The sequence below is a fragment of the Patagioenas fasciata genome, chromosome 9, assembly GCF_037038585.1.
Source record: "Patagioenas fasciata isolate bPatFas1 chromosome 9, bPatFas1.hap1, whole genome shotgun sequence".
NCBI lineage: Eukaryota > Metazoa > Chordata > Aves > Columbiformes > Columbidae > Patagioenas > Patagioenas fasciata.
In genome coordinates this window covers 7,675,274-7,688,207 of record NC_092528.1, presented here as the reverse complement: position 1 = coordinate 7,688,207, position 12,934 = coordinate 7,675,274, and the positions used below count along the sequence as shown (strand labels likewise).

At 43.4% G+C, this 12,934-nt stretch overlaps 1 protein-coding gene across 5 annotated transcripts in view; it reads right to left on the bottom strand.

The window, feature by feature from the left end:
• INPP5D (inositol polyphosphate-5-phosphatase D) overlaps nucleotides 1-12,934 on the bottom strand; it is a 55,747-nt gene that overhangs the window by 34,989 nt on the left and 7,824 nt on the right. For all 5 annotated transcript variants that reach the window (XM_065844765.2, XM_065844767.2, XM_065844766.2 and 2 more), the window contains exon 5: nucleotides 12,228-12,291. In XM_065844765.2, the coding sequence (XP_065700837.1) occupies nucleotides 12,228-12,291 (64 nt within the window). The remainder of the gene's footprint in view (nucleotides 1-12,227; nucleotides 12,292-12,934) is intronic.

The window sequence follows — 12,934 nt, the reverse complement described above, 5'->3', positions numbered from 1 at the left end:
TGCTTCCATTGCTAACTGGGCAGGAGGGCACAGCGTGACTGCACTTCCAAATCATCTGGCAAAAATCTAGATTAAAACCTGGACTCCCTCCTAATCCAATTTTGCCCAAAATGGACACCTCACTTCTTCCTATCTGCAACGTCACACAAAAGACTTGAGAAACACAACACATTTTGTTCATGCTCAGTTTCAAATGCTTAACGTGTTCTATGCATGGAATGTGTTTGAGTTAATCTTAAAAAGACCCTGACTGTCATATCTGCCACTTCTGATATCTCCTGGCCCGGCAAGACTTTTCCTCTACGTGATCCCACTCTGGCTGCATTCTGGCAGCCTGAAGATTGGTCGTGTTCACAGGTAGAAAGTGCTCCCATGGCAGAACTGGGACACTTGCAAATTAAAAGTGTGTTTTGAAATGAAGGAAAATTGAAAGGAGTTTTCAGTACAGTATAGCTGTCTGCCAAATTTTTATCTCAAGTTCCTTGTTAAAATTATACAACCTAAAAAAACCCCAACATATTAGAAAGTTCTGGAAGGCAAAGAGCTTACAGGAGTCTTTTGAACCTGCCATTCTCCCACACAAGACATAGGTCACAAAAATAACATCCTTAGATCCCGCTTAAGGACCCCATTCCACTCTGCTCTGGCACTTCACATTTCACATCAAAAGTATGCTAACTGCCAATATCTAACTAATAAAGTTAGATAGAAGCCAGCAAGAATACCAAGCAATTATAGAAATTGCCAACACCACATATTTGAGGTAGTCCTTTGCACAAAATAAGCCATTCAAACTCTACCCATTAAAAACATTTTACCAACACGGTATGTAATGATCCAACCCATCACACCAAGAGAAACCTCCTGAACAACTGACCCTTTCAGCATTTCTCTGTGTTATGTTAAATAAGATTTACAGCGACAAGACGCAAACAAGCGTATGGTTCCATGGCAGAACACGAGGCACTGGTGTTAAACTTAGCTGCCAGGTGCAAGTCAGATGAGTTGGTGCCGAATGAGCAAGGACTGCAGATCCATGCGGATCTGATGCAATTTTTTTAGCACTTCTGTAGCGTGTGGGTAGGATTTAAGTGAAAGTTTGGGAATACGCTACTTCTGGCAGCTTCTGTAATTTTTTGTTTTTTCCACTGAAAAGCTTCAGTGCTTGGAGTCAAATGAAAATTTCCATTTTCACTTCCTCACAAAAATTATCCAAAAATTTCCATTTTCATTTCCTCATAAACTATCTGGCTCTAGTGATTACCAAGACAAGCTGGAAAACACAAGTTCTCGAGAGGTAGCAAGGCAAACAAATATAACACAGTCCTAATTTCTGAAGGCAAGTCTGTGGAGATCATTGTTCTGATTTTGTCAGGGCTCGCTGCTGACACTAATTGATCTGGGGAAACTACTGCAGGTCACTGATTCTTGCTTCTCAGTGAAAACTCCCAAGCGCCTTTCAGCTTTCCCTCTTTAAGAGGCAATAAATACATCCCCAGGCCACAGCGTGTGGGATTTGAAGTCCTACGAGAAGTAACTTTTCCCCAAGCCAGGTGAAGGTGTGCGGACACTGGCTCTGCCTGCAGAGCGGTACCCCTCAGCTCCCATCAGTCATACACAACATTTTGGGAGAGTTTCCTCCAACCTGTGCAGGCAGCGAGTGGAGGGTCCATAACCGTCTCTGCCCTCCCTGTTGTCATCTGTGCGGAACGAATCCCCAGTTCAACAGACACCAACACTAAAGATGCATGAATTACACAAAATATCCAGTGGAAAAGAGAAAATGGAAGACTAAAGGAGTTACATTTATTGAAGAAGCACTGCTGAAGCAAAGCGACACAGGCAGAAGGCGCATGTAAAACAGCTGCATTCACCACATTATACTGCATAACTTTCTGGGATTGCATAATTAAAAACCACAAGCAATGCACAGATAAGGATGAGCACCTCAGTGTTACAATTTCCTACCTTCAGCCTGCAAAATTTCTCAGGCTTTAGGCTGTTTTCTATTTTTGTGACACTACAGGTGACCACTCATTCTTTCTTTCAAGGGACTGTCCCTTATTTAATTCATCTGCTGCATGAGTAAGACAAACCCTTACTCAATTAGAAGTAAGCACTGAGCTGTACCTACTATTTGAACAGATACAGAATCCAGCCTGAAGAAACACTGTCATGTAACAAAACTAACCACAAAGCTAAAACCAAACAAAAAACAACCTTCACACCTTCTCCTTTCATGTTCTCCCCTGAACTGCACCTCTGGAATAAAAATAGCAGATGTGGTATTGTTACACATTTTTTGCTAAACTTTGCCCCCTAAAATTGGACCCAACCCAAGGTTTCTGGTTTTGCATGTACAGGGATGTGGCATTTGAGGAAGAGAAACTTCTGGAAGGGCAACCTAGTGCATCTGTGAACAATCAGTGCTTGCTGCATGTGGGTTCTAATGTGTTCGATCATGAAGCGTACCTCATACGAAGACTTTTAAACAACACAGGTCATTCTATTCTGGACAAGTTTTGGAGAATAAGGTCTAATCCAGAGTTATCTGGAAATTTTAATTCAGGCTTAACAGTCTGCTAATGCAGAGCAACCCCAGACTATAGAGAGCTTTGCTAGACTCCAAGCATAGGGTTTGCTGAACCCAGTTGTGCTGGTGTTATTTTTTTAAATTCTGGAAAATGAGACCTTTAGAGCCATGGGATGGAATAGGAGAAAGGAAAGGAGAAGCGAACCAACTTAGACTTTCAGAGGAGAACCAAGATGGAAAACGCTGTCAGAAGTTACAAATTGAAGACCAAAGAAGTCAGAGAGCGGGGCAAAGACCTGGGAACAGCCGAATGCTGTGTTGCGACTTCATTCTCCGAGGGACTCTGAAATGACTGAACCTGAACTATTTTTGTTAAAGTCTGTTTCATTTCCCTAAACCATTTTTTTCATTTGAAATCAAGTCATACGTGCTTTGCATTTCTGCAGCAATCTGAAAACTAAAGGATTCTATATTTCTTTTAAAACTTCACGAAACAGCTTCAACCACCAAAAGGTAAATTTGAAAAGCATTGGTGGAGCAAACCTCATTTACGTAAAACAAGTGCAACCGGGACAATACTTTAAATTGAACAAGTTGTTATTTAAAGGTGATCTTATAATTATATCAGTAATAAGCTGCAAGCACAGGTGGTGTCTATCAGTCCTGTTCCCTAAGGCTGCCAAGCAGATCGAGTGAGCAAAGTCTACCTGGAGCCCAGGTATTGTGACCTGGGCGAGCTCCATCTCTGCACAGGGGACGCAGCCTGCAACGACACATCTCACCAGCAAACCGCGATACCTCTCTAGAGAAAAAAAGGATATCACCCTGCCAGTAACAAAAGCTGAGATTATTTCGTACAGATGGTGATATTTGCCATAAGACTCAGTGTAAACAAACTGAATAGCAATGTTTTCTAAGACTCACCCCTATCTTAAATCATCAGGACAAAACCTCATATAGCACCAACATTATATTCTTTGAGAAAACAACTCAAGACTTGCCTGAAATGAGTGCTTTTCTCTGTGACCTATTATGCCTCAAAGCACAGAAGCAATAAAACACAGTGCTTCATTACCACCCAGATGAAAGAGAAATAATATGTTGTCTCCCTGAATACTTTACCTTCAGTTATGAAGCTTCATTAGAAGTCTTCAGATACACAAAATATTAAAAGGATAAGACAAGGAAATGGTTTAAACACTGTGTGACTTGTAATATTAAATCTAACATCCATTGAATTACTGAAAAATGAGAACACTTTTTTGTTGATAATGTTGGTTGGGTAAGTTTTCAACTATTTTTGCTCATCTGCCAGGCGGGATTTAGAATTTCAGCAAAGTTTTCATTTTGCTAGTCCTGGAAATGTTGATGTGTGTTTTTCCAAGGTGCTCATCTCAGTTAGGATTCCACATGTGGCCTCTCAAGCACAGACTGGAGGCTAATTTGAAAAGTGCATTTAAAGAACAACAACAAACATTCTTATAGTTTTCAGCCCATCAGCAGAGGTCACTACGCCTTCCTTTAAAATGTGCCCACAGAAACGGTTGATTTGGGATGGAAATGTCTGCAGGGGGGTGAGGGGAGAGCAAGAACTTCCTAAAGTGTATTTGCTGCTGGAGAAGGTGTTTCTGTGCCAGAGGAGACTGAGGCTTCCACCACCTCCCAGCTGCTCACTCCTGTCCCCAGCCAAAGTCTCTGCCCGACTTCTGTGCCAGGAGGACACTCAAAGCATTTTGCAATGCCTGGAAGTCGCTTTTGTACATTCAGTGAGGATTGCCTATCTGCAATTTTCAGTTGTTTAAGTATGATGAAGGCTTTATGCCATAACACATTATATTTATTGAAAGGCAAACTGTAAGAGAAATTGATGACATTCTTTGGTATTTCACCATACAGATAAAAGGAAAAGGGATTTCACTTCATGGCATGCATTAGCTTTCAAATACCTGATTTCATTATTTGAAGCCTGGAAAACAAAATTAAAATATCACTTTAACCTGATTTAAGCCATCTTCTCTGAACTTTTTTTGAATATTTTCAGGAAACTGGAAACATTCTGGAAGGGTTCAAATTAGACAAAAGCTGGATATGGTTTGTTTGTATGAAGAATTTTTTATACTGAGAGACTCAGTAGCAGGAATGTGAATGTTTCAGGAAACACCTAGTTCTCTTATTAAACGCTGCTTCTTTCAGTTTTTCAAAACCTGTGAAATGCATTATTCCTACCTCAGATGCAAAAGCAGGAAAAAAACCATTTTCCTTGCATAAGCAGGTTTGGATAGTTTGCAGATACACAAAGCACACAGATTTTGCTAGCCCTGACTGCAAATTACTTTTAGTCCTACGTGTAAAGACTGTCAAGAGTTTTACAAACTAATTTAAATCAACATTAAATTATACTGCAAAGTGTTCCAATTGGCATATCTACCATTTTCAGTAATAAAATGAAGCTTAATATAGCTAAATTATGTATTTGTGCATACTATAAATGTGTTTCCCTAACCATGTTTTAAGATATTGCTCGTAAGTATTATCTTGTTGCCCACTTGTCTCTTATTTCTATCCAAGAAAAGCAATCACCGGAATTACACCTCAGCCCTTCAGTGCCAAGGGAGTACCACAAGCACAGCAAGCTTTCTGTGGAATTAAATGGGGAATCAATTTCATCCTCAGCATTAACTTTTCTTGAAATTTACTATTATGCATAAAATCCACTTCCCCACAGAGGCTCTGCACACCAATGAGCTCTTGACTCTTCAGTGGGGTCCCCAACTCCAAAGCTTTACTGGGACCACTCCGTGTCACTGTAAGGACTGGCCTGCACCTCCTGGCTCTTTCCCTTCCCCTTGGTGACCCCTTCTGTGTGTCCTACTGAAATATACAACTGCCATTTCCTAGTGGAAACATTTTGGTCAGATATAGACAGATCCAAGGCAAATCATAAAAACTTCACTACAGAAAACCCTTCCTTTGCCACAGGTGTCACAGCAGCACAGCAAATAGGGATCACAATGCATTATCATAGAGAAGGTCAAAAACTTTGCATCTGTCTGCAAAGGGCTCACAAAGGACTTGGTACAGTGTGTGCCACAGCCAGACACTGACGCTGGTGACAGCCGCGGTGACACCAGGAATGCAGGAACTGACCTAAACTCACGCTCTTATCAGATCCTGCTGGCAGGATGGGCAGCCCAGTGTCTGTGCCATGAGAGCAGGTTAGCGCCGGATGAAGCTTTTAAGCTGAGCTCCACCCTGGAGGACTCATAAACAGAACCAGAACAAATTCTGCCCAAGGCTGGGACAATCCTCCCGATCAGCTGCTGAGAACAAGCAGCCCTCTCGCTGTACGTCTTGCACATCCCAGGACAGAGGATTTTGGCTTTACTGGCACATTTAGCCAAGCCACGTGCAGACCTAGATGTTTTCCCCAAAACTTATCTCTAAAGTGTGCTGGCAAGGGAGGGTTTCGGCAGGAAACCCTCTACAGAATATTTATCGGCTCTCCTACCTTCTGGGAGCCAGTGCTGCAAGTACACTGGTAACCTACAGCTTCGGCAGCAGTTGATGCAGTGAGTCACGGCTGCCGGCCCGCTTTCTAACTGCTCATATCGCACCATTTGTTTCCTGTTGCACAGAGCCTCCTAACAGACTAGAAAAAGTTACCAGAAAAAAAAAAAGAAAGCTAGATGTTCACTCAATGTAGAACAGTGCTGCACATCTGTAATTTTCACTGAAGTCAGCAAAACCTACAAGTACATAGGGTCCAACCCTCCTTCTGCAACAAACAGTGAGTATAAACATAAGTCATTTTTAATCAGCCTTTTCCAGCAATCGTGGATTTCAGCACAGGCACAAGAAGCAGTGCTCCTGCTCACCAGAACTGCAAAATGAACATTTCCCGCATTCACTGACGGAGCAGAGCGCAGGACGATGCAGGCACACGCCTGCGTGTTGTCAAGGAGCCGGGCAGCTGGGACAACCAGGGCAGGCCAAGCGGAAAGAAAAAGGCAGGCAGGAACTTTTAAAGTACTAATGTTTTCCATACCGCAACACAGTCACTTGCACAGCGTGAGAAGAAGGCAGCTTTTCACTATTCCTTCTCACAACAAGGTAATTCAGAGAAATTGCTGAACTCTTGAGCCGATCAAACAGTTTTGCTCAAAACAAAAAACAAATTTTTCATTAAAAACATGAAGGGGATTGGAGCATGTGCTATGCAAGGCATGGTCTTCATTCAACCCTTCTGCCTCCCATTAATTTAAAAATAAAAACGAAATTTTAAAAAGGTGAAAAGTTCAAAATTGCTTATCTGGACTTTTTCAAAAGGATGATCCAGCTTTTCCATCTGAAATGACATTTTTTCCTCAACATCCTGGTAACAGCTGCTGAAAAGCTCAAAATAAAACTGAAACGTTTCACCTGAATGCATTTTTTTACATTTTCCAGGTTGCTTGAAAATGTGAAGTGGTTCCTACTGCTGTCAAGCCAAGCTCTATTTCTGCCCTCTCCCACGCAGCAGCCAAAAGATGCAAACACCATTCGAGGCTTTGTGTGTGACTGAAGCCTCGCTCTTTGGCAGTGTGCAACATTTCAAGGCAGGTATTTCACTTGAGGCAAGAGCTCCAACAGTGGCATGAATGGCATGAATGGGAGAGCAAACTTAAGGGTCATACAAGATAAATAAAACAGGTTGGCAAGAAGAAGGCAAGAGCACCCTTACCATATGGAAGCAGCAGTGGTTGGCGAGGCCTGAGCCCTGAGGTGGTGGACACGTATGTCTGGTTCAAGTTCTGGGTTGCAGAATGGGAATGTTTCGTGATTGAGCTAAAGCATCAGGTCATGCCCATGGAAAAGCACGGGGAGGCTGTGCCTGCCTCCAACTCAGAGGCCGGATTGTGCCACACAGCACAGGAGTGTACAGCACACGATTATGGTATCTGTCCATGCCACTGAGCTACCAAAAACCTGCTATGCAGATGCTCCAGTTTCTTAAGGAGACTCCACCTTCTGGAACAAGCCAAAGCTGTTCCCAAAACTATTTACTAGGTTGACTCTGTCTCAAGTGGCTTCAGCAAAGGCTTCTTTGGTGACAGCCCTGTTTGTGCAATACTGACATTTGTCAGTCAGGATATCTGCCCTCAGTCCTCACACAGAGTGGCGAAGAGGCAAGGGCTTGATCCTGCAAATGACCTGTAAAGTGTTATCTGATAGACTAGGAGCATAAACCAAGATGCAATCTCGCTGACACGGAGAAACGACTGATTGCGCTGCAGCCCGATTGCCACACAGCTGTCAGATAACACAGGCTGTGAGCTCCTATTTGAGATGAACCAGAAATCTAGAGAAATAAAACTGCACAGGGTTTTAGAGACACTTCCAACAGGACCCTATACCAATCTGTATTTACTGACCAGCCAACTCCAGTGTCTTCTTCCTTCTCACCCCCTCTTTCAAGCATCCTCACTCACAAGATAGGTTATACTCTTGATGGTGAGTTTTTAAAACTGGAGTATATAAAAGGCAATACAGGGTAAAGCATTAGGCAAAGGCAGTACGATGGTTTTTCAATGGCAGCTTTTGAGAGTCAGCTGTAATAGGGATCCCCTTACCTGACTGCAGCCCACCAAGTCTGGCAGTTTGAGGGTTTCTCTGGGCTATTCAGGCAACAGAGATAGGATCTGCTAAGGACAATTTGCCCATCCAGGTCACAAACCTGTTTCCTCCCCATTAACTACAGACACAGGACTCAGCTTTGACTACATGACAGCTTTGAGCACATATCTAAGACGAAGGGGTATGAATACTGATACACCACACACATCTTCTGATCCAGTGAAAGTCAGCAAGGGACAGCTATTTAAAATTATTTTGGGTAACCCAATCCTCCTTAACAGACTGGGACTGAGTTCCCCATTTGTAAAATGGGAACAAGAGCACTTCCCCTTGTTGAGGAAATGCTAAGATCACAAGGAATTGAGATTGTGCAGTGATGAGGGTCATGCTGACACCTCTGCTGGTTGTATAACTAAGACACATTAAGCGACAGCGTAGGAAAGTTTTACCTGCTATTAATCTGGATGGCAAGAGCTGAACTTAGAAAGAGTTTCAGTGGCTTTAGTTTAGTGTTTAGTTTGAACTTCTGATTCTCAAGGACTCCTTTTTGCTGCTCTGACCCTCTTTGCGCAAACATAGAATAATTTTGGCTGGAAGAGACTCTCATGATCGTGATTACACTCAGCTAGTCCCCAAACTTTCAACAACTCTGCATTAATTATGACTCCCCATTTGAGCAAGGGAAAAATCACATTTCTTTTTATAGAGAAGAAAGCTGATTCCCAGCCTCCTGGATCTCTGAGTAACTACATTTTTTGCTCTCATCCTGCCTCAGCTTTCTCACTTCTCCGTGTTTTACTACAGTGAGAGTCTGCAGGATAACACAGATGACTAACTGTTCTCAGCCTAAGGACAAAGATCCCTACTTCTTGTTACAGTGCCATGTTTCCAGGGGGTTTTATTACTCCTGCTTCCTTAAGTATGTTTTCATCAGCAGGATGCGAGTTTCATTCATCCAAGCCATGGATTTATTTGCCTGTATTTTGAAGTCTCAAGTAACAGAAAGAAAAAATTCAGCAGTCCCAGGAAAAAAAAGAAAAGGGGGGTGGATGGAAAGAAGAGATATTTGTATTTAAAGAAAAAAAGTCTATGACTGTAACCACTGTGGTCTGGTGTGCTTTGGGGGGATACCAGATTGATACCAGATATGTCAGGTGAGAGGGGCTCCTGACTATGGTAACTGCTGTAGGGCTGCTGCAGATGCAGCGACCCAATGGCTTGGTTATACAGCACGCCACAAAATGTCGGAAGGACATATGCAAATATTTTTTTCTTCAGCCTGAATGCAAAAATATGCACCTCCCTTTCTGCCACTTGTACTTGAACTTGTCAATTTAACCATGGAAAAAAATGACAGTGTCATTCCATTAGTGCGAGAACAGGCTCTACGTATAAAACCGTGAAATCTACTCTCCAAGACTCAAAGGAAAGTGAATCAACTTGCAGCTTTAAAGGTGAAAAAACTCCACAGAGTGGCAGAGGGAGAGCTGTCACGTCACAAGCGCTGTGTATGTATCTGTGATACCACACATCTTCTGAACCTGCTGTCGCAATGAAAAACACCTGACAGACGACAGCCCAGATCTGGGCAGGAAGACAACTCTGTTGGCTTCGGGGAGGAGCACCATGCAGGCAAAAAAGGGCGCACTGCACCATCAGGGCCCATATTTGTAACTAATACAGGCTAATCTCAGGATTTTGTACTGAAATTTTACTATGTCTTTTTAATTTATTTTTAAGTCCAGAAATGAGAAGTACCTACTGATTGCTATAATAATTTAACATCTGATCTAATTCCATAGGACTAGTAGACCTCTTTTTAATGAGAATCAAGACTCCTTCCTATTCAACAGCTTTTATACCCTTGCACAGGAGAACTACTATTTAAAAAAATCTGATTTTTTTAATGCATGTGAAGTAGTTTTTGTTTTATGCAAAAGTCAAAAGAAAAGCAATCGAGAAAGCCTGGCCCAGCTGGAACAACGCACCAAGAGCAGCAGCCAACAACATGAAAGTTTTCTGCTCTGAGCCTCAATTACAACTCTGATTGCATCTCTGTCTCCCCAGAAGCAGCCAGCCCCCTTCTCCTGCCGCTCCCACAGAACTGGGATAAAGCAGAGCAAAACGGGAGGTGGTGTGTCGTCAAAACACGAGTTAACAACACACTTTATTTAGCCTGCTCCTGATATCCAACCTACAGCTCCTGGCAACTCAGCACACTAAGGTATTCCACCACGGTCCCTCTGCATCCCACAGCATGTAAACTAAAGAAATCCCTCACAATCACAACAACCATCCCAAGAGAATCTTACAAATCAGTTTGCGTTTACTTCTAGTACATCGTATTTCCTTAACAGATCTAGTAGATTTCAAAAGGTTTAATTCAGAAAAATCCCCTGGAGTCCTAATAACACTGTCTGGATCCAGCAGTAGTCCAGTAATCCCTCCCCAGAGAGGATGAAGACATCTCAGCAGCTGCCCTCAGTACTGTAAATAATGATAAATGCCGTATCACGTTCTGGGCACCTGTCTTACCATCACAACACATCATGATACCAGCATGATATGCCAAAACACATTATTCAGGACAATAAGGCTGAGATACATCAGATGATGGGGAAAAATTGTGCATTACTACACACAGCCTGCAGCATATGGTGTGGAGCCAGATCAGAATGACAGGTTATTCACCCCAGCTGAGTGCTGGCGTCACACCAACAGCCCACAGAGCCTACACAGGTTCCTCTGCACAGTGTTGCCCACTGCCCTGGGAACATGGATTAACTTTGGTGACATGCCACAGTAACAAATACAGCGCCAGGTCAGGTCTGGCATAGTGTCCAGCTGCCAGTTCCTCCACAGAAAGAGAAGTGCTGTGGCAAGGCAGAGATATCTCAACAGATCTGGGGAAAAGAGCTGAAGCTCATGATGCCAACTGGGACAGCACACTGATGCTGGTGGCTGTCCCTGGGCACACAGCCCTCTGGAGCACGGCACTGAGAGCCTGGCACTTGCCTTGGTGGCAATACAGCTGTGTCTGTGCAGAGCTGCAGCTGAGTGGGGCTCCTAAGAACAGCCTGAGCCACCCAAAAGTAGCTCGTGAGGGAGCCAGGCTGGGTGTGTGCAACCAGGACACACAATCCAAAATTCTTATCAACAGCCCACAGCTGAGTCAGCACTCGACTGTCCTCACTAACTTGAACACCCTGGTTTCAGATATGGTGCAGATCTCAAAGAAAAACTGCTGCCTCTAAAGCACATCTGGAAATACCTAAGTAACATGGTGCATGTGAGCTGTGAGTGCACATGGAGTTGGCAGAAATCTGTATTTCTAGTGTGGGAAGCTAATTGTCATCTGAACTAGGAAGGAACAAATGTAGACCCACTCTGAATAGCAGGGCAGACTGCGGTAGCGTGGGTATTTCCATTTCATTTTCCAGGGAATGCCCATGCAGCCCTGGTTGTGCTGAGAGGACAGGCACGCTGCAGCTCCCACTGCCCACTGGTAAAGCCCTGCCCACTTCTTGGGGCTATAAGAAACCATGCCTCCCTCCCCAGCCCAAGTTTCATGATCTATATTGAGAAAAACAGGGCTGAGAGGTGGTACAGGAAGCAGAAGTGGCTTGTTTAGGATCCTAAAGCAGAATAGGAATAAACACAAGGTCTGAAACTCCTGCCCTCAATCCTGGTACTTTCTGGATCCTGAGATCACAACTCAATTTATACGCTCCGGGTGCAGGTAAATTGTGATGCAATGTTGGACTGAAAAGATTCATGATGTACTGATGAGAAGCTGCCTTCAGAGGAAAAGGTATTCCCTAGGTGGAGGTTCTCAGTTGTATAAAACATGGCAGTGCCACCAAATGGAAGGCACACGTGTTAAGGAGTGTGGTGACAGCCTTAGCAGCAGATCGGAGACTAAAATCTCCACAGAGGTAGACTGGAGTCTAGCACTGTGCTGCCTGGGGGCATTAGTTTAACTCATTGGATCCTTTTTCTCTTGGTGTTGGAACTACTCTGAAAAAAAGCAGTGAGCTTAGGTGCATCTTTGTGGGACTGAATGGAACACAGCATGACTTACCTGGACAATTAGCTTATTTTCTTTATCGGGCAGAATTCTGTACGTATAAACGCAATTCCGGTACCTGGAACAGATGAGAGGAGATATGGTTAGGCCATCTCCAGAAGGGAATCGCACTGTGGCACTCTTTCCCATAACAAAAGGTACTGGAAGATCCAGAGACACATAGATGGCTGCATGCACAACGGTTTTAAACATTTCTCTTCCTTTCTTTCCCTGAAGTATGTGAAGTAACACAAACCTGAAGTGCGCCTGGTCACTGAGACATGTTTGCAGATGTCACTGCAGCAAGTGATATCCGCATCAGCCTCAGAGTGATTTCTTCTTCTGGCCAGAAAGAAAGACAACACCAAATGGCTCTAGCTGCCAGTAGGGTGGGTGTCTCAGAAAGGAATGAAAAAGCAGAAATCCAAAAGACACAGGACCAAAATCAGCAATGAATGAGTAAATTAAAGGACTAGTATGTGCATTGACTTGTACTCGAAAAAAACCAATCTATTTCAGCTACATCACAGTAAGACAGCTAATTGCTAGGCACATTTTCATGCACAAATCCCAAACAACAGCCTAAATGAAAACTCACCTTTCTATCCTAGTGCGGACGCACACCGTACGTGTACATCTGTAGGTCAGCCATAGTGAACATTTTGTCCCAGCTAAATTCAGTTAGATTCTTATTTAATAGGGTATGGAGGAGTCTTTTGCCC